Source organism: Peromyscus maniculatus, chromosome 1, assembly GCF_049852395.1.
Source record: "Peromyscus maniculatus bairdii isolate BWxNUB_F1_BW_parent chromosome 1, HU_Pman_BW_mat_3.1, whole genome shotgun sequence".
NCBI classification, from domain to species: domain Eukaryota; kingdom Metazoa; phylum Chordata; class Mammalia; order Rodentia; family Cricetidae; genus Peromyscus; species Peromyscus maniculatus.
The window spans coordinates 209,496,931-209,519,154 of NC_134852.1; the positions used below are offsets into that span (position 1 = coordinate 209,496,931).

Here is a 22,224-nt window from a genome sequence, read left to right on the forward strand (position 1 = left end):
GCCGGCGGACAGACCCACTGTGCCGAACACTCAGGAGCTCCTACAGCACCCTCAAGCCATGGGCTCTTTATTTTAGCCACTATCTTGGAGACTTTTTTTTTTCTGCAGAAGACAAGGCACCCCTTGACTCTGCCCAACCCCCAAGTTACCATTTGTTTAATCAAGATAGTTGGTTTGCAAAACATTAAACAGTATTTGATGCCTAGTTAATAATTTGCATCCTCTTCATTTGTTCCGGAATCCTCAGAGACTGACATCCCTACCCCCACCCCCAAAGGCATACACAAGAAAAGAAATCGTAGGGAGAGCAAACCAAGAGGCCTTCAATGGCACAGACATCGGTCAGGATGCTGGGTCTCCGTGTTCTGCTGTTAATCGCCCTGGTGGGGAAGTCAACCATCGGGGTAAGTGGTCGTTTCCAGTTTCTAGGGTTGAGGGATTATGAGGGTTTTAGCAAAATCAAGCCATCTGGGTTTGAAGCAAGGAAAATCTTAAATTGGGAAAGGCTGGTGTTGCCAAGTTGAGTGTGGCCTGACTACAAGACCTTATGCAGACTGTGTTATGAACTTCTGAGTGGTTTTGTAATGACATGTGGGGAGCATGAGTCTCTTGTGGCAGAGCCTCCATGAATTCGTCCCAACAGAGATGACTAGGGCACACAAATTCTCTACAGTACAGATAAAATCTGGTATACACCTCAAGGAAGGACCCCTTTGAGAAACGGTCCCCTAAGAGAGCAGATTAGGGCACTAACCTAGCACACCTGTCAGATTCTCCAGCCCTCCCGGGGACACTAAGAAAAGGACTCCTGGGCTTTGGCCTCAGGGGGAATTCCCTGGTGGCTCAAGTGAGCCCCGAAAAGGGTTTATTTAGCTGCATCTGACTTGAGGAGAAACCCTGTGGCTAGTAATTTTTCTTCTCTTTCCCATGACCATAGGAGGTGGGACAGAGAAGATGAGCCAGGGCCCAAGGGTTTTCGGTGAGGCAGAAAGGGAAAACTTAAGGCTCTGAAGAGCACTGGAGACCTTTGGGCTGGACAGTCCTGGAGATGCTGGCCCTTCTGTGCACCCCTGGGGTGCAGCTGCCAACAGGATCCTTGGGGAAGGGAGGAATAGAATTCTTGGGGTCTCCCTGCTGGCTATGGACTGGGGCTTGAATGTTGAGCCTCGGAGCCAGAGCCGGCAATGGTCTTGACTTTGTCCCAGGGTAACGGTGGAGTATGTGGCCGAATAACCTCCCTGAGCCTCCAAGTAATCGCCAGAACCCAGCTGCTCACTCGGTAAAGGTCATGACAACAAAAGGTCATGTGTGGCCTCCATAAACCTTAGCTCAGTTGCTTTTGTTTCTCTTTGTGGTGTTGGTGATGAAAACCAAGATCTTCAGTGGGTACTAGGCAAGCTCTCTACTGGTGAGTCAACCCACCCCCCAACCCCGAAGTGTTAGCTCTTTTCACAGATAATGTCCAGAATATGTGCAACTTCCCTATAAAAACCAGAGCATAGTCCCTCTGATGAAGCATATGGAAGGGAGAGATCGAGAATTGTCGTAAACTTCTTGAATCTGGTTAAGCATTTTTGAGTTGTATTTCCCTTCAGGAGTGTTTCCTGAGGGAATGGAATTAATTACAGCCTTACTCATTAGTGCATTCATAAAATAACATCTTCAGCTCCACTCAAACCCCTCCCTTAGTTCCAGAAGCAGTTGCCAAGTGACTTGTTTTAGAAAAGATTTTCTTGCCAAATTATGAGGTGGGAAGATGTGGTGGCTGCAGTCACAGATGGCTGTCAAGATGGGTGATCTGTCCATGTGATTGCTTGGTGGGCACCTGGAGCTGAGAGCAGCTATCCCACAGATGTACAAAAAGGCAGTGGTGATTCTCAGAGGCCCAGAGGAAATCTCAGTGGGAATCAATTGCCTGAAGTCTGCAGGCACGAAGGCTTGACAGGATATGTCTGAAGTTCCCGAAGATAATAGTCCCAGCCCCCAACCCTCCCACAATTTTTTTTGCAAGATCCAGAGAATTTTTAGGGTTATCAATGAAACTGTAAGTCAATAGTGGATAAAAGAGAACATATGAGAGCTAGCCTCAGGCAATGAGCTTAGTCAACTCCAAAGAAAGGACACGTGGCTTTCATAGGTTTTCTTACCCAGATGTGCCAAACAGATGGCTGGGAAGCCTTCATGTTCTATGGCCTGGCACACTGCATCAGGACAAAATAGCCACACTGGATGCTTCGAAGAGTTTGGGGCTTCATAGAGACACAACAGTCTGATGGACTGAGTGGCCTCTCCTACCTACATAGCTAAAAATAATAACCAGTTGTCTCTCAGCATTCAGGAAGTTGAGGCAGGAGGATTGTGAATTCCAGGCCAGTCTGGGCTACATAGTGAGCTACACAGGCCATTTTGGCCTATGCAGCCAGATCCTGTATCAATAACATAATAATTAATAATAATAATGATGATAATAATGATGATGATGATGATAAACTGATAGCATATAGTAAAGTTGGTCCTCAGTAGCAGCCCCTAAGCTTGCTAAAGATTGGTTCGCTGCCCAAAGGACCCCAAGTCATAGGTACTGTCACTGTTCCCATTTTACACACAAAGAACTGAGGCCCACAGCCGGGAAGTGACACAGCTAAGCTTTAAACCTTTCGAGGATAGGCCTGGGTCCCTAAGTACCATCTCAGTACTTAGGGACCTAAGGACTTTCTTGGTGCATGTGGTATTAGGGGCCACATCCTAGCTGGAAGCAAACGGTCATTTGCAGGGACTGAGGGTGGTGGACTCCATGTGCCTCTGAAGCTGAAAGAAGACAGTCTTAGCATCAGTGCTGACCCAAGAGGTGTCTTGTGCATTGTGCTAACTTATTCTTAGGATCATCTATATCAAAAGCTCTTCTTTAAAAAACATTTTATCATCATCCTCTTCATCTCAGTGTGTGTGTGTGTGTGTGTGTGTGTGTGTGTGTAACAAAGGACAACTTGTGGGGATCAGGTGTCTCTCTCCACCCTGTGGGTTCTGAGAACTGAACTAGGCTCATCAGGCTTCGTAGCAAGCACATTTACCAGCTCAGCCATCTCCCTGGCCTCTACCTGGGATTTCATTTAGAGAGTCACTAAGCAGAGACGCAGCTCAGATAACATGGCCATGAACTCCAGTGCTGTTCCCGTGCCTCGTGTCTGGTCTAGATCGGTTTGTGCATATCTGCTGTACAAATCATTCGAGTGTAGCTGTGTGTCATTGTGCCTGCTCTCCAAAGAAGAAACAGTTGGGGGTTGACAGGCTCTCTTGTGCCGGACAGAGTCCATCTGACCCTCATCCTTACAGAAAGGCCACTCAACTGCCAAAAAGTCAGGGGCGGCTTAGAAATATCGTCAGTGGTGATTCTTAGAGTGTTGGGGGCACATTGCGCTTGACCACCATGAAATTGAATTCTTCCAGGGTTATAATGAGAGTAAGGCTTGTTAGCCCTGTTCCACTCCAGAGAGGAACAAAGATTTTGCACAAAGGGGACCTAGAGACAAAATGCATGTTTGTTTACATCTCTGTACTGCTTCACTTCTGGAATCTTCCCGGGTACCGAACCCCAGAACGGGCTGTGTGGGCAAGAGATTGCAAACTGGAGTACATTCTTCCGCTCACCACCTAGCTTGCTTGGGCAGAAGGTCAGTGTACAGAGCAATCTCTTTGTCTTGTAGTTGCCAGGCAGCATTTGAGAAGCAGAAAGTCTCAGATACAGACCAAGCTGTCCAAGGTTCCATAAAAAGTGCACACTCTGTAACGGTGAGCACACCTTCCTGTGCACACTGGGAAGCAGAGTGCACAAGTCTCCCCATCAGTCCATGGGTCACCATTCTACACCTTCATCGCTTCACTGATGGAGGGAGGGAGGGAGGGAGAGATAGGCAGAGAGGGAGAGAGAGACAGAGAGATGGGGAGGGAGATTATATGGTTATTGTTCAAACACACTGTGGATGGTGAAATATTATTGCCAGTTTGTAGTGGACCAGTTCCCAGTCTCAGCACTCATATCCACATGTGTCCCAGAGCAGCACCTGGGAGTCATCCTTCGTGAAACCCCAATACCCCAGAATGCAGTCTCTTTTATGGCTAGGGTTCCCCTCCTCTTGTCCAACCTAAGCAAAGACTTCTGGATAAAGGAAAGGATTGAATTCTACTGAAACTTCTCACAAATTTAAGAGGGGGGAAAAAACCAAGCAAAACAAAAAAAACCATGATTGCAAGCAGGAGTCCAACTCATCAGCTTTGCAGTGTACACTGGTATTTAGGGAAATCAGGTCGCTGAAGTCACATGTGTATATAAGCACGCATATATTTATATTCTAAATGCATTAGAATTTCCTAAATGCAAAAGAAATTCTGCTGTCACAGAGAAACAGCATGGCAGAAAATCCAGCAGCCGGGATTTTAAATAAAACATGCTTTCTCTTCATAATTAATATAACAAGGTTTCCTGGCTTAGGGTTTGGCAAGGATCCCAGGGAAAACCGGTGGGGGAGGGGGCTGATTAGACATGCTTGTGATTGACCCAGGAAATGGGTTCCTGGAAGACTTTGTGCTGTGAGGGCTCCCCCGACTGCGCCCCTCCCCTCCCCTCCCCTCTACACTGCGCCCCTCCCCTCCACACTGTGCCCCTCCCTCCACACTGCACCCCTCCCCTCCATACTGGGCCCCTCCCTCCCCTCCACACTGTGCCCCTCCCCTCCCCTCCATACTGGGCCCCTCCCTCCCCTCCACACTGTGCCCCTCCCTCCCTCCACACTGCGCCCCTCCCACACTGTGCACCAAGCAATTTGGAAATAATAGCAATAAAATGAATTCATTGACAAGGATGTCTCCTAACAGTTCAGCCAGCCATGTACTGACTTTGACCAGGTATTTCTTGGGCTTAACTTCCTGACAAGCCTTTGAGGTAGGCCAGCCTCACTCTGCACTCACAGATAGCAAGGCCGGCTACAGAGACAGGACAACCTGTCCAAGATGGTGCCCGGGCAGGCCCGCGAGCTGGACTCAAACCCAGCTCTCCAAAGCCAGTTGCTAGGCTCGTAGCCATGGTGACGCGGGTGGTCCTCCAGGCTGTGGGATGTGGAACCACTGGTGCCAGGCTAGAGTGCGGCCTCTGCATCCTGCTTACACCAAAGCTTACACCAAGACAGGAAGCTGGCTCCTCCTGGCCGCTTCTCCTCAGCGCAGGAAGCTTCACTTCTGACATCAAACGGCTCGGTCTTGCCAGACAACTAAGTCATGAGACGTCAGTCAGGGCTGAATCCACTTCAGAAACCGCCACAGACTCAACTTTGCCTGGACTTTGAAGATTTATTTTTAATGCTTGTGTGTGTGCATGAGTGTACATGCATGTGTGTATGTGTACACATACATACACATGCCTGTGTGTATATGTGTATACATGAGTATAAGTGTGTACATGCGTGTATCTGTATATACAAGTGTACATGGGTGTACATGCATGTGTGTATGTATATACATAAGTACACATGCATGTGTGTATTATTGTATACATGAGTACACATGCCTGTGTGTATTATTGTATACATGAGTACACATGCCTGTGTGTGTACGTGCATCCATGAGTATGTGTGTATGTACATGTGTACATGAGTGTATATATGTAGGTGTGTATATGAGTGTGCATGCATTGGAGGCCAGAAGCTGGTGTCAGGTATCTCTGATCTGTCTCTCTCCATCTTTTTTTCTCTTTAAGATCGAGTCTCACTATGTAGCCCAGGCTAGCCTAGAAATCAGAGCTCTACCTGCCTCTACCAGAATTAAAGACATGTCCTACCACACCCAGCTTCCGCCTTATTTTTGAGCCCGGGTCTCTCTCAGTCTGGGGCTCACCTCCTCAGCTAAGCTGGCTGGCTGTGAGCTCCAGGGTCCCCCAGCTCCATCCCTCCTTAGAGGGGTTACAGGCACATGCTGCTACATGCCGGGCTTTCCACATGAGTCCTTGGGAACTGAATCTGTGTCTGCACGACAAACACTTTACTGACTAAGCCATTTCCCCAACCCTGGGATTCTTTGTAATTGGGGAAACTGAGGCAAGATGCTAACCAGCAGCTGCACAGGAGAAACATGAACCCTCAGTTTCCTGGGCCAGGCACTTCATGCCTAAGAGAACTGTTTGTAATTCAGGTCAGATTCAGGAGACACGGGACATCAACTTCTGTCCTCTACATGCATGGACTGTCATGGACACACACACACACACACACACACACACTAAAAATAAGAGCAAAAGGCCGTCACCAGGCCCTGGTTGAAAACGCGTTTTCTGGCCCCACCTGCGCCCACTGGGGTCCTGCAGGCCCCGGCTCTCCACAGGGTCCCCATGTGCAGCAGTGTGAAAACCAGAGACTTTAAACCAGAAGTGCTCCGGGTCTAGAGATCTCTCTTTTCCTTCCTGACCCCCTCCCTGCCCTGCCAACCTCTGCACACTGTTGTCACATGAAGCCATTGTCAGGTAACTAGGCAGGGGCCCAAGTAGGACAACTTGGGGCCGCGTAGCAGGGGAACTGCTTGGAGTCCTTCTGAGCCAGGGACAGGGCGTCTGTTAGAACTGGGAGACCTGAGCTCCTGTCTTTACCCCACAGTCCTTCAGAAGCCACTTCCCTGGGGTCTGGGGCTAGCTCCTCCCTATAAAGCACTTCCCCCGAGGTCTCCAAGAAGGAGATCTGCAGAGATTGCTTGCCAGTACCTTCTCCTGGGGCATCCACCCCACAAGAGCCTCTCCTGAGCATCACGGCACAGCCACACTGAGCCTACCAACTGAGACAGCACTGAGCACATTCTGGGCCAAATTGAGAATCCTTGCTACTAAAGAACAAAGAGACAGTGTTCTGTACCAATCATGGTGGCTATAATTTCTTCAAATGGAAAATAACAAGTGTGGTTTGGCTGTGAAGCACACCCCAGCCCCATGGGATCATTTTTGAACACTTGGTCCCCAGTAGGTGACACTATTTTCTGAGGTTACAAACAGAATCTTTGAGACATGGACTCTTGCTGGTTGATACAGACCACAAAAAACAGGCACTGAAGGTTATATACACCAGCCCTACTTCCGGCCCATATCTCCACTCTCAGCTCCTGCTGGGATACGATCAAACTGTGGCAAGCTCCTGCCACCAGAGCCGGCATGCACTGGCTACCCTGATGGACTGTGTCCCCCGAAACTGTGAGCAAGAACGAACCCTCCCTCCTTTAAACTGCCTCTTCTGCTTTGTGCTGTACATGTAATGACTACAAGTGTGATGAGAAGCTGGAACCTCATGCCTCACTGGTGGGAGGAACATGGAGTGATGCAACTCTGGGAAACTCCACATAACCGTTTGCAAAGAATACGGACAGAACCGCAACCAGAACCAGCAACTTCGCACAGGGACACGTCCGGAAGAGCTGAGGGAGGGGATGTGAGCCAACTCCAGCATTTAGAGCTGGAGTAGTCTTTCTAAGTCCATGGCTAAAAATTCCCTCTCCCCTTTTGAGAGGCAGCCACGCCCAGTCCTTTAAGAAAGACTGGTCAGCTGTGACTGTGAGCTGTGGGATGGAGGTGAAGGGGGAAATGGGCAGCGATTTGCGCTCCTTATCATTGACAAAGATGATTCTTGAGATGTGTTCGCCACAGTGGACTGGCTGAGACACCCTTTTGTGCTTCCTCCATCTGCCACTGTGGCTATGGGGCTCCCTCGGCCACTGCCCCTAGACCCCTCTGGACAGGACTTTGATAAAGTGTCCCGATAGAAGGGTCTTTGCTATTTCCCCTCACTCCAAGCCTGCCTTGTTGAGAGCCAGGAGCTCTTCTGTCTCCCTCTATGCTGGTCCAGTCAACTTGGTACAAACTAAAGTCACCTGTGGGGAAGACTCTCGATGAGGAATTGCCTCCAGCAGACTTGGCCCGTGGACAGGTCTGTGGGGCATTTTCTTGATTATTGGTTGATGTAGGAGGTCCCGGCTTGCTGTGGGTGGGCAGACGATCCTGGGAGGTGTAAGAAAAGTAGCAAGGGGAGCCCGAGAGCAAGCCAACAAGTAGCGCTCAAGCCTCCAGGGTTTCTGCCTCTGCTCCTGTTTGATTCCTCAGCGACAGACTGCGACTGGGGTACATGAGACAAACAAGCCCCTTCTCCTACTTACTCTTGGTCATAATATTTACCATAGCAAGAGAAACCAACGCAGGCCAGTGTGGGCACACTGTGGCTCCCAAACTCTGACATGGCGGCTAGGAATAAGGACTCTACTGGAAAATGGGCACTCCCATTCCAAGTCTGTGTTGCTGCTTTGGACAGGAATCAAGACAAAATGTGTATGGCAAATATCTATCACCATCCCTGGTTCACTGTCAGCTCCTAATAATTGGATAGAGCACTCCATTTTCTTATTTATTTCTTGGCTATCCAACATCACTTCCTCCACTAAATTTCATCTTTGGATTCTCAAGTCTCAGGAGCAGGGGTTCTTCTAATATTCCCTGACTGTAGGAAAGCCCAATAGAATGATGGGACTGAAAAAGACAAAAGGTACCCTTTCTTCCTGCTTCTGGCACAGTGGAGGTTAGCATCTGGAAACCTGGATACCAGTCAGGTGTTAGGCTGCCTCCGTCTGGCACCACAGCCTCTCTGTGAGTGGAAACAGGGTCATAATGTGAGTGTGGAATACTTGCAGGGGTGGAGGCATGTCCAACGGGCCAGGTGGGCTCTGCTGAGAAGCCTCCCTAGTTCAGTTCAGATTCCTCCAGCAACCATGCCTAGAAAGGACATGTCTGCCACCTGCTGGCTCCAGGCAGCACAGCATCAGCTGTCCCTCAGGCTCTAGATCTAGCAAGGTTTGAGACTCTGGCACTAGGCTTGTAGGCTTCTGTGCGAGCTCATTAAGGGTATCTCTCCTGTCCTACCCACTGCTCAGGGCTGGCAGGAGCCAGGCACAGCCCATCCTATTCAGCTCAGACCACAGATTCCACACAAATTCAATGGCAGGAGGTGAGGCAGAGCAGGCAACCAGATCCCAGGTACAGCCACTGGCTGCTCTGGGGGTGAGGTCGAAAGAGCCAACCCTCCTTCTCAGGGGACCCCCAGTCTTCCTTCCGGCTCCTCCTCAGCACTTTCAGGTGGTCCCCATTTTCCCGGGTCTAAGACACCACTTTGTCTCTCCCCACCTCCCGTGAAACATGTGTCCCTGTCTCAGTCCCTATAAAAACAGGGCTGGGGACCACGAGGTCATAAACAGAGACACAGTCCCAGACATCAGCAATCACGTTCTGTCTCTTTTTACCCTTCCCTCCCTGAGTTTCATTGTCACTGTTCAAACCTATAGGAAAATTAAAGAGGAATGCCCCAAGCCTCCTTCAGGACAGGTATTAGTGTTTTATCCCAAGAACGCCGGGAAACCTCTGGAGCGTTTCCTAATCTACAGAGGCAGTCACCCCAAGAATCACTTAAGATTTGAGGATAAATCCTAAGTGTTATAAATCCCATGGATGAGGTTGTCATGGGAACATAATGCAACCATGCTACTCATGGTCCAGGAGCAACTGACTAGTTAGTATTGTGGCAGATCCAAGGGAAGCCACATTCCAACAGGTGTGTGTGTGTGTGTGTGTGTGTGTGTGTGTGTGTGTGTGTGTGTGTGTGTGTAGAAGGGTCAAGATGTGTGCACAGGAGAGGGAGTGTCTCCAGATAGGCCTGCCTCTCCCCCAGCAGACCCCCAGCACACCTGTGTCTGAGGACTAGCAATGTCTGGCCCAGGGCATCTGGGGAAGGAGCTGGCAGCTCCTTCAGACACTCACTGTGTTGTTTTGCTTTTCAGTTCTCACTGATGCCCTTCATTGCGCCCCCAGACCCAGGTGAGTGTGCCGTCACCCCATGTTTCCACCAGCCGAGAGCCAGAGCATGGATGTGCTTAAGGGACCTTGGGACTCGGCTGGTTGCAGGGTATCACAGAAACCTTTGAGAATTTATCCAGAAACACTGCAGCTGTGTGTGTAATAGTGGACACCGCCAGTCTCAACCATCTAAGGGAGAAACTGCTAGTGTGGTTAAACACCCTGATTTTACAGAGAGAGAAACTGAGGCCCAGAGCAGTGAGGCAACTGACTTCTTGTCCATTGGTGACTGAGGAGAGGAAGGATGGGACTGAGCAAGGGGCCACCCTACTTAGCCCATTCCCCCAGAGGGAAGCCAAGACACTGGACAGGCAGCTCCAGGATTAGCTACTCCAGCAATGCCCCCCACAGCACCACTCCACCACTGTCCTCGGGCTTGGCATGTCCAGATAACCCTCAGGAAGCCTCGGAGTGATAACATGGCACACAGCACTGAGGGTCAGGCTGACCCGAGGTAGATGCCATGTCCAGCATTGGCATGGTGTTAAGACTGCATTTGAAACTGGGCATGGTGGGATGCACTTGGGAGATGGAGGTAGGAGGGTCAGGAGTTCAGGGAAGGCTTCAGCTTCATAACAGGTTTGAGGCCAGCCTAGACTATAAGAGACCCTGTCACAAAACAAAAAACAAAAAACAACAACAAAAAAACCCACAAATACACAAAACGATTGCATCAAAGAGGTTGTGTCATACAGTATCCAACAGAGAATCCTCCCATCTGTGGCGGTTGAGTGGACAGGGCTGCTTCTCACAGACTCTCTGTCTGTCCCAGACTCACTCTGTCACCTTGAACACTTTCTGTTTCCTCTGCCTAGTGCCCATACCACAGTGGGCTGAACAACATAATGCCTGCTTGAGTTTGGGGTAGCAATTCCTCTCACTGCTCCAAGGGACCAAAGGCAGACATGCCCACAGGTAATAGACTAGGATGGTTATGCTCAGAAGACCAGAGCAGACAGCCTGTGTATGGAGATGACAGACGTGATCCAAGCTTGCATCCAAGGACTTACTTAGAGCAAAGAGGGTACCCACATGTAAATCCTGATCAGCCATCAATATTCTCCAGAAAAGAGTTCTGGATAGGCAGACAGACTGTGGTGGTTCAGAGCAGGTGACCCAGATCCTCGCCCCACATGCTCAGGGAATGGAATAGAAATGTGTGTCCACGTGAGCACGGACAGTAGAGGGACCCTGCATCTTTCCCCAAAGCAAGGCAGAAAATGGGAAGGAAAGTGACCCAACTGCCCATAAGGCTCCAACTCAGACTCCAAGCACGGATGGAGTTCAGAGAGAGGCCAAGGCTAAGGCTGGAGGGGCCACCATTTCCCCAGCCTCGAGCACACATTCCTCAGATGCCAGCAAGGGGTTCTTGGACCTGGGAGGTCAGAACAACGGGGCTGTGGATGCTGTGGGGCAAACACGGGAAGAGATGGGGCATAGAAGAGTCAAGGGACCCCAGCTTCAAGTGTCTACAAAGCAGTTCCACTTGTAGTTCATAGCTGAATTGTGGGGATGAAGAAGTATCTTTATGGGCCAGGGAGACAGCACAGTGGATAAAATGCTTGCTTTAGTGTGAGAAATGGATCCAGAACCCACACAAAGGCTAGATGGGCATGGCAGCCATTTTGTAATTCTCACCTTGGAAGATGGAGACAGATCCCGGGAGCAAGCTGGTTAGTGCGGCTAGCTTTATCAGCGAGCTCTGGGCTTGATTAAGAGTCACTGCCTCAATGAGCAAAGTGGAAGAGAAGCTAAGGATGATTCCGCCCTCCACGTGCACATGCTCACACATGGAAATGGAAAAAAGAATCAAGAACTGTCTTTACCACAAGGCACTTTACTACCATCTTCTAGAATGTTGTATACAATGTCTACAGGGAGTTTATGATACCTAGGACTTAGTTTATGATACCTAGGACATAGACAATGAACTGGTAGAATAAATGTAAAACCCTGTAGACAAAGAAAAGAGTGGATTCATTCATTCTATGTGTCCATATAAGGTTTTAGTTGAACAGATTACAAAGCATAATGTCCGTGTTGACCTACACACAGGAAGAATCTCCTAACATTAGAATATTCCAGAATTTGAACAAGCTGATGGGCTCTTGGGGGGCAATGAACTCCCCAGCACCAGAGGCATTTAAGGCAAAGACTCAAGTTAGAAAACAGCTCAGACAGGAGTGGACAGGGTGGGATTTAGAATGCCAAGACACTGATCTCTACAGGAACTCTACAGATAATGTCAGCGAGTTTGGTGAGGAAATGACGCAGGCTGGCCCTGGGCCCTATCCCTAGATGCTCTGTTGGCTTCTGGCTGTGGAGTGAGGAAGTTAGATTTAAAACATATCCTCATCTGGTCCCACCGCACAGGGGGCTGTTCTTTGATGAAATTCATCAGCTCCATGCTCCCTTCAGACAACAGCATGGCGGAGAGACACCCCGCTCATGCCCTCAGGCAAGCTGCTTCCTTGGTTGGTCTTACTGGTGCCAGTACATGGCGAGGGCCTTGCTAGAGCAGAAGGTGCCTGGTCCCTGGTCCCCAGTGGGCGGCAGAGGAGGCGGCCATCAAACAGCACAGACCCTGCCCATCTCCCCAAAGCAGGTGACGCACAGCCGGCAGGCCTGCGGAAACGCATCTTCAAAGCTGGCTTGGCTCTGCCCAGCACCACAGGCTGTGCCCATCCATCAGCTGTCCTGCTGCCTGCCAGCGAGGCTCTCGGCTGTACTTGCCTGCCAGCGGGGCTGGAAACGTCACATGCAGGCCGACAGGGCTGGGATTTGGGGAAGGCCCTCAGCGGAGCCAGCTGTGGCTCAGTGATGGATGAAGCCAACAGGGATGACATTCCAGGGATTTTCATTCCATTCTACACATCTGGCAAGCTCCTTTAGCAGAGCAGCTGTGAAATCCCCATGGCGCCAGCTGTGAGCTCTTTCCAAGAGGCCCTCCCCACGGACCACAGGAATCCTGGAGAGGGACGAGGGTCATGTGCTAGCTACAGATTTCCTGATGCAGACTCCTTCCTGAAAGCCAAAGGCCAAAGGCCTTCTAACCCGAACTACAGAGATGCCAGGCTCATGAAAAGACACACAGAACTTGGAGTTGGGTGAACCTGGGTGTGGGTGCCCTTCTGTCTGGGTGTTTTGATCTGCAGAACAGGAATGATTACCCTCACCACAGAGGTTGATAGTTAAGGGGAATTTTGTTTGTGCATGGTCGCATAGAGTACCTGACACACAGAAAATATTTAATACGTAATAACCCGCCATTGAAATTATTTATGTCCATTCAGGATGCCCCTAACACTCTTCATAGTTACTTCCGGCTAGATTCTGATAAAGTGGCAAGCCCATAGGATTTCTTTTTATACCTAATATAAAAGCCTCCAAGAGCCACCCTTTGTCCCCAAGGTTCTCCCCTTTCCAGCAGTTCAGAAGGAGTCTCGGGTAACCTGGATTTGAACCCTAAGCAGTCTTTGTATGTGTACATGCATGGTTGTAGATTCCAGAGGGCATAGCTCATGTTTGTGAGATAGGCACTCTCTCTCTCTCTCTCTCTCTCTCTCTCTCTCTCTCTCTCTCTCTCTCTCACACACACACACACACACACACACACACACACACACACACACACACGCACACACACACACACACACACACACACACGCATGTACATGTGCATGTTCATGGATGGACGGACGGATGCATATGCACACATGCGCTGGGCTCAGGGTCAGAGGACCACCTCACCTTTGACTTTGCTTGAGACAGTGTCTCATGTCCATAGCCTCACATGCCAGGCTACCTGACCCACATTTTTCCGAGGAGGCTGAGATGGGTCTGGAACTCAGGAGTGGGCTAGCCTGGCTGATCAGTGGGCCCCAGGGGCCACACTGTCTCTGTCGCCTCAGCACTGGGGGGATTACAAGTCTGGGCACCTCCACCCCTGCTTTTTTAAATGTGGACTCTGGGGGCTGAATTCAGGTTTTCATCCTTTCAGGGAAGGCACTTTACCAGCTACCTCTCCAAAGCAGTTTTCTCCAGTCTGCCAGAGTGGGACCGCATTTCATATCAGGCAGCAGGTCCTTTTCTACCAGGATAGCAGTTAAACGACTTTACAGATTTGTGCAGAGCTCGTCAGGAGTTTCTAAAAAGTGAAAATCTCACCTATTTTCTTCCTAAGGTCCCCATCATGCTGCTTGAAGCAGACCAATCAGAAGGCAGGAAGGTTTGAGCGTGGGAAAACCCGTTTGTCACATCCGGCTCTGTGCTGGGCACTGTGGGCAAGAACAGAAGCAGCCCTGTTTTTAAGATTCAAAGAAACAAATCATGAGTTAAACCCCAAAGAGAAATGAAGAGGTTCCTGTTGTTGGTTGGTTTTGCTCTTTGGGGGGCCCTCCACCCAGCTCCCAAATAAACACACACGGAGGAGGCTTATTCTTTCTTATAAATGCCTGGCCTTAACTTGGCTTGTTTCTAGCCAGCTTTTCTTAAATTATTCCTTCTAGCTTATGCCTCTAGGCTTTTGCCTCTCTATTACTGTATATCTTTTATTTCTTACTCTGTGTCTGACTGTGTGGCTGGGTGGCTGCCTGTTCCCCCCCTCCCTCCCCTGTGTCCTATCCTCTCTCCTGCCTGGCTACTAGCCATTCAGCTCTTTATTAGACCAATTAGATATTTTAGACAGGCAAAGCAACACAGCTCCACAGAGTTAAACAAACGCAATATAAAAGAATGCAACACATCATTGCATCATTAAACAAATATTCCACAGCATACGCTAATGTAACACATCTTAAACTAATATTCCACAACAGGATCCAGCAAGGACTTCCACACTCTGCAGCCAACAAGGCCAGTGAGGAATGCCCCCAACCCCATGAACAACCCAGTGTCAGCCAAGCCCTGTATGTCTATTGTTGTTGTTATTGCATAATACAGGACCTCATACTTGGAGATGTCAATCAATAACCATGTATTTAGACATTAATTCCTTGGATTAGCAGTTTAGTCTGGGTTCTTCTGGGCAGTTCTTCTGGTCTAGACCAGGTTTAGCTGATCTGAGCTGGATTTCCTTGCATCCTCAGCCAATGAGAGGTTGATCAGGCATCTTGTTTTGCTATTGGCTGGCTTTCTCGTGTCTAAGGCTTCATCTGGTCATGATGCTGACTCGTGTGACAAAATAGGCCAGGCAAAGGAGTCAGGAGGATCCAGGAAAGTTGGCAGGAGGAGCAGGGACAGGAGGAAGGGAGGGGAGAGAGAGGAGGAGGAAGCAGGGGAGGACCACACCGAGGTTTCTCGGGGTCAGCCTTGTTTCAACCATAAATGCCAAATCAAGTCCCAAAGTCAGCCCAGAACCAAGCAGAAGGAAATGAGCTCTCTTGGTGGTTATATGAACTGGGAAGTCCAATTCTGCTGTAAGACAGTAAGATGCATGGAGGGTAGAGAATTGGAAGTATGCTTGTTATCAGATCGGCTCAAACCAAGTCAAATTTCAACACTGAAAGGGAATATACCAGGGTTCCACATGGCCACACCCAAGTTCTCTTTCCCTACATCGGCCTTCAGTCTCCTCGTTTTGCTTCCTTCCTCAAGGCTATTTAGACTGGAGATTCCTCTAGGACAAGGCCATATCCTAGTCTTGTTGGCCTACCTTTTTAACATCCCATGGTCCCCAGTGCCTTCAACTACCTGGCCTAACATTTCATCCTTTGTAGGTTCGCTATAAACTGTTCACACTTATGGTAGGATGGAGTGTGAACAGTGCAGAAGAGGTAGGGGTCCATCCAAATGGAAAGACCTTGGTAGCATGCTTGTACAGCCCCCATTGAATGGCTTCTTCTTCCGTGGTAATCAGGAGCCACAAAGCCTTTGCTGAGTCCATTTCAAAGTGGGACCTGGGACACTCACAATCTATAGGGGTTTCCTGCTTTGTTCTGAAGGATTTGGTATGTTTTCGTCCCTCTTCAGCTCACTGAGAAATGAACAGACCTTGCACATAGGACTAGGCTAAGTCCAATGCCCACAACAGGTATTTTGCCCATCCCCCACCCCCTAAAAATGTCAGAATATTCCACATGTGTAAGCATCGCCTCTATTTTGTGATTTCTTTTTATGTGTGTTGTGTGTGATTAGTAAGTGAATGTGTATAAGTTTGTATGTTTCATTGATTTTTATATGTGTGGGTGGTGTGTGTATACTTTTGTGTGTGCATGCCATATGCATATGGGTGCAAAATGCATGTGTACAGATTTGTGTTTCATGTGATTTTGTGTGTGTGTGTGTGTGCGCGCGTGTACTTGTGTGTACAGGTACACACACATTTATGTTTGCATGTGTATATACATGTAGAGGATTGGGGTTAGTGGTGGGCATCTTCCTCTGTCACTCTCCATCTTCTTCTTTTTTTTTTTTTTTTTTTTTCCGAGACAGGGTTTCTCTGTGTAGTTTTGGAGCCTGTCCTGGATCTCACTCAGTAAATCAGGCTGTCCTTGAACTCACAGAGATCCTCCTGCTTCTTCCTCCTGAGTGCTGGGACTAAAGGCGTGCACCACCGCTGCCCACCTTTTTGTTGTTTTTTGAAATAGGGTCTTTCATTGGACATAAACCTCACCAATTCAGCAAAAGCAGCTGGCTAGTGAGCTCCAGGAATCCCGTCTCCACCCCAGCCTCCTCCATGTTCTTCTTGTGGACATAGGTAGTAGATATCCAAACTCTGGTCTCAAACATGTGCAGAAAGCAATTTACCAACTGAGCTATCTCCCTGACTGCAAAATGGAGGTGCAGAAGGGGCTCCTCAATAACACAGTCTAGATTAGCCAATCTGCCTCCAATTTGTGGGACTATTGAGAAGGGTTCTAGGAGGTCCCCGAAAGACTCTTACCTATAAACATATGTAAGAAAAACAAAAATAAGTCCTCCAGTGAAAACAGAGATCAATCAAAGTTGCAGTCAACTCCCTGTCTCCTTCAAATATCAGTTTGAAATCTTTCATGGCCAGCTTGGACAAATGCCCCCTCCCTTTCTCTGCTTTATCGTATTTATGGGAGGAAACTTTATTGCTCCAGGAAGACTGTGGTCTTACCTTTAGCCCAGCTCCTCCTCTCTGGAGAGGTGGCCTCCTCTGGGAGCATTTTCATCCTGGGGAAAGCAGCCGGTGAAAAATAATGAGCAAAGAGAGTCTTGACACTGCGGTAAATGAGGTGGAACTTTGCCAAGGAGCCAAAGTTGGTGGATTCAAAAACGAAATAAAAAGATAATTCCATTTTTAATGGGAAGTATAAAACAGCCATTGTGCAAAAGTCAAGTTTTCAGACGCCATAGATGTAAAGTCTGTCGCAGAGTGATGGGGAGACGCCTGAGACAGTGTGCTTGGTAATCAGGCTTCACTAGAGAGCTGTCCTGCACACCATCACTGCCTCTGTTGGGCTGCCTTTCAAGTCAGGAGTTTGCATTCGCTCCCGCCTCGTTACCATCTCTCTCTCCAGAGGGCCTCCTCACAGCTTCTACTGCCAATCAGCAGGAAAGGGCAAAGTGAACTCAACTTTCCCCCAATTCCAAACTTCTCTCCACCATCCACAGAGCCTCCAGCATCTCCCAAGACTGCACACAGTCAAGAGCTCGAGTTCAGACGTACACACACCTGCTTGTCTCAAAGTCCCATCTAACTGACCTTTCTGTTTGTGGGCCTCATCACGTTCTGTCTCCATTGGTAACCAAGGTCCAGAACAGTCCGAGGGCTGCACTTGGGTGGCTGTTAAGTAGCAGGCTGGACATTCAGTGGGGGCTGGTTATCTATGTGTGTGTGTGCAAAGCAGTGGGAGGAGCCAATTAAAGCAATTGAGCACTATCGTTGACCAGAAAGACATGGCAGTTGTACTGAGACAAACTTTAGTTTAAATCTAGCTGTGAACTGGCTATGAGACCTTCAGCTGTTGCCTATTCTCTCTGGGCCTCAGTTTCCACAATTTAAAGCACAGCCAATATATACTTCCCAGATTTTTTTTTTTTTGAAACAGGGTCCCATATGTGCCAGCCTGGCCTCCAACTCTCTCTACAGCCAGTGGTGGCTTGAACCTCTGATCCCTTTCCCTTGACCTCCTGGATTCTGGTGTGATAGTGTTTATTGTCAACATGACAACTTCTGAACTTATCTAGGAGACGAGCCTGCAGAAACACCTGGGAGGGATGATTTCCCATCTAGGCATGCACATGAGGGAGTATGTTGGTAGGGTTCACTGAGGAGAGTACACCGTTTCCCAGCTTTAGACCTAGACTGTCCAAAATGGAGGAAGTGAGCTGAGTGCCGGCATTCACCCCTCATCCCTCTCTTCTTCTGATTGTGGATCCAATGAGACCAGTGCTACAGACTCCCGCTGCCTTGACTTCCCCACCATGGTGGACTGATCCTGAACCATGAGCCACAGTAAAACCCCCTTCCTTAAGTTGGCTTTGTTGGGGTTTTCTTTTTCATAGCACATTGAAAGAAACGAAGTCATTTGGGATTACAGGTGTGTGTCACGATAGCCTTTTCATACAGAACCAGGATCAAGTCTAGGGTTTCCTGCATACAAAGGTCAAAAATCAGCACTCTACCAACTGAGCTACGTCCCCAGCCCAGCTTCCCAGAACTTTGTGAGGATGAATGAGATGGTATCTGCAAATGTTTAGCACAGGGCCCCATAAGAGCGCAGTAAAGATTAGCGGTTAAATGCTCTGTAGATGCAACTGAGAGATGTTTGGCCAAGGAGGAAATGGACAAGTGTCTTGGACTGCATTAAGCAAAGATGTCTAATGAAGTCTCATGGAGAAATACTATCCTCAAAGCTACCCGTGAGGCACTGTGACAGTACCATGTGCTCTAGTCCTGGTAGACCCTATGTAGAATTGTGAGGACCTGAAGGCCACAGGAGACTTCCTGCTGTTCTCAGAGCTGAGAAATCCAAGGCACGGAGAATACAATAGGTGTCCCCAAGGGCACAGTTGGTGGAAATGTGGGACTTGATCTCCTCTTTTTCTAGTCAGGCATTCTGCCATGCCCAATACCAGCACTGAGTTGCTGGACCATAACATCCCCAAGCCCGACCTTCCTGTCTTCCTTCATCACTGGGGAGAGCTGAAAAGATATGTAATTCCTCCTTAAGGATATTGAGCTCTCTGGGAAGAGGTGTCCCCCTAAGCCAAAGACTGACTTCCTCGGGCCTAATGACTAGGCTGTCTTCTGCCTTTCCTGCCCTGCAGATTGGACACCTGATGACTATGACTACAGCTACGAGCATTCCAGCCCAGATGAAGCCCCCAGTGTCATGCCGACCTCCCCTGAGAACCCCGATTGGTACTATGCAGATGATGGTGGGTGCCAATTGGAGGCCATGACTGAAGGAATTTGTGTGTGACCTTGTGCAAGGAGCTTTCTCTCCCCTCCCTCTGCCTGCGTGGTAAAATGGGTATTGAAGAGCTTTACAGGCTGGATTTCCTCCCACGGAGCCTTCCACTGGAAGGAGAGGGAAGGTGCTCAGAAGCATCTACCCACCAGGAACACGTGAAGTAAGGGGAGGCCAAGAGAGGAGCCGACTTGACTAAGGTCACGCAGTCAAGCGATGCTTCGTCATCCGACTCTCCTGCCCAAAGTCAGCTCTGTGTCTGTGACCTCGAGCTAAGTCCCTAACCGTACAGAAGAATCCAAGTTATCTCTGAGAATTTAGATGGCAACATGGACAAGTATGGTTCTGAGGATTCCTTGGCTTTCCACATCTTCTCCCTCTTTCTTTCTCTTTTTGCTATTTAGAGTCTGTGTGTGTAAGTGTGTGTGTGTGTGTGTGTGTGTGTAAGTCTGTGTATGTGTTAGAGGGCTGTGTATCTGTAAATGCTCTTGTACAAGTGTGCATCTAAATGCCAGCAGGCAACCTCTGATGTTCCTCCTCAGGAGCCATCCACCTGGGCGTTTGACTCAGGGCCTCTCACCGGCCTGAGCCCCACTGTTCCAGCTGAGCCCCAGGGTTCTGCCTGCTTCTGCCTCCTGGGTGCTGGGATTTTAAGTATTTGTTACTGTGCCCAGCTTTTTATTCAGAATCTTTTCACAGTTGTTAGTGTGTGTGTATAAATGTTTGTGTGTATGTGTTAGTAAAGGTGGTTGTATATATATGTGTGCATGTGTGACTGTGGTTGTATGTGTGATTCTGTGCATATATGTGTGTATATATGTGATTGTGGTTATGTACATATATGTATGTCTATTTTTGAATGTGGTTGTATATGTATATGTGTAGTGGGTAGCTTTGATCTGGAAGTTCCAATCCCCATTGAGGCTTTGGTAACTGTCACGCCTACAAGGCGGGGCCGAGAGAGGACCCTGAAGACCTGAGATCCTGATGGGTGGGCTCTCTTGGTTCCTGGACCCTGGATGCTGGAGGTAGACCAAGGGGAGTTCTCCAGAGAACACCGCCTGACTGCGACACACCTTTCCCAGACCCTGTTACCTATCCCTTCACTTGTGAGTTACCCCACAAAATAAACCTCCCTTTTAACTACATGCGTGGAGTGGCCTTAATAATTTCACCAATATATATATATATGTGTGTGTATATGTGAATGTGGTTGTGTGTGTATGTGTGTGTGTGTGTGTGTATTTATGTATATGTGAGTGTGGTTCTGTGAGTGTATGTGTATGTAGTATGTGCATATGTGAGTGTGGTCATATGTGTATGTGAATGTAGTTTGTGTGTGTATTTGTGTACATGTGATTACAGTTGTGTGTGTTTGTTTTGTGTGTGTATATATGTCAGTATGGTTGTGTGCGTGTGTATGTATTCACATACTTGGTTTATGGCTCCTTAGACTGACCAATAGGACAAAAAGGAAAATAAGAATCTGGGTCCAGGCAAAGCCACGTGACTGAGCCAAGAGAAGGCATGGGAAGCACTTAGAGCTGGCATAAAAGCTGTGTTACTGCAAAGTGGCCTGGAAGGCAGGGCCAAGATACAGGGCACCAGGAGAACATCAGAAGAGACCATCAAAACAGGAGCCAGGCCCCGGGATCCTACTTCCTGAACCAAAGAACAATGCGTGTGAGCGGAGGACAAAGAATTCCCCAAGGGAAGATCCATTCAGACAACCATGAAAAGCCAAAGGCACAGATGAAATATGACAAAACCTAACTGAACGAGGAGTTGAAGACAGATGGGGCCACTGGGTCACTTCCTCTGCGCTGTCAATTCTCTGTCCCCTCCTGCCTCTGCTCTTCTTCTCTCCTGATGTTCAGAAAGCCTGCGTTTCATGAGGGCTGGGTTAGCTTTGCACACCTCGGCCTGACCTCCACCCCGGGGCACTGTAAGTAGGGGAGGTCTCCAGGCTTGTGAAATGCCTTCGGCATCAGAGACAGACCCCAATGTACTCCCAGCCAGGTGGGAGGAGAAAATCACTCAGGGAGGAAGGGGACTTTCTCAATGAGAAAGCCTGGTCCAAAGCAGGGCTGAGGGACACAGTCGCAGCGGTGTCTGCCTGCCTCCCCTCTAACTCACCCGCATCCCTCTCCCCGGGCATGCGACCGCAGTCGTCCTTGATCTTGAAGGATGATACGTGTTTTCCCCTTTGTCCAAGCAACAGTTCTATTGTGAAACTTTCGTTTGGGGCAGGAGGCTGACGTTAGGGGAGAGGTGGGGCTTCTCTTTGGATTCCCCCTTCTCTGACCTTGACTTCTGCCTTTGTGTCTTAGATCCATGCCAGTCCAACCCCTGTGAACACGGTGGGGATTGTATCATCAGAGGGGATGCCTTCCATTGTAACTGCCCAGCCCCCTTCTCGGGAAGTCGGTGTCAGAATGGTGAGCCCACTTCTTTCCATTCCCTACAGGTAAAACATGGGGCCCTTTGGCCTCTGCCTAAAGGTGGTGGGAAAACACTGGGTGATCTTGCACAAAGGTTATAATTGAATTTCTGTGATCACTCATGATGATGTCAGTGGTCACAGGTGGCATCTGTGTGCATCCTGCTGCTACACTGTGACTCGTGGGTCCATTCTGCGGAGAAAAATATTGAGGCTAAGAGAGGGGAGAGAGCGCATCTAACCCAAATATGGCCCAAACTGGGAAATCTACTTTTAGACTAACCACAGCAGAGAAATACGATCCTCAAATGGGATGGCAGGAAGGTCTCTGGGCACACAGGGCCAGTGTGGGAGGGGGTGAACAGAAGAGGCAGACCTGCCCCTGACCACACAGGTTAGGATGTGAGCAAAAATCAGAGGCCAGGTGCCTGACTCCATCTACTACTACTACTTCCATCTACTACCCTCCTGGTAGTCTG

At 48.9% G+C, this 22,224-nt stretch overlaps 1 protein-coding gene across 4 annotated transcripts in view; it reads left to right on the forward strand.

Annotated features, from left to right (window-relative positions):
- The first annotated feature begins 247 nt into the window (after positions 1 to 247).
- Positions 248 to 22,224, forward strand: part of Habp2 (hyaluronan binding protein 2) — a 32,241-nt gene continuing 10,264 nt past the window's right edge. For 2 of the 4 annotated variants that reach the window (XM_015997145.3, XM_042265674.2), the window contains exons 1-4: positions 248 to 404; positions 9,847 to 9,883; positions 19,163 to 19,273; positions 21,636 to 21,743. In XM_015997145.3, coding sequence (XP_015852631.1) covers positions 327 to 404; positions 9,847 to 9,883; positions 19,163 to 19,273; positions 21,636 to 21,743 — 334 coding nt within the window. In that variant the 5' untranslated portion in view covers positions 248 to 326. The remainder of the gene's footprint in view (positions 405 to 9,846; positions 9,884 to 19,162; positions 19,274 to 21,635; positions 21,744 to 22,224) is intronic. The other 2 variants (XM_006978432.4, XM_042265681.2) reach the window with 1 other exon arrangement.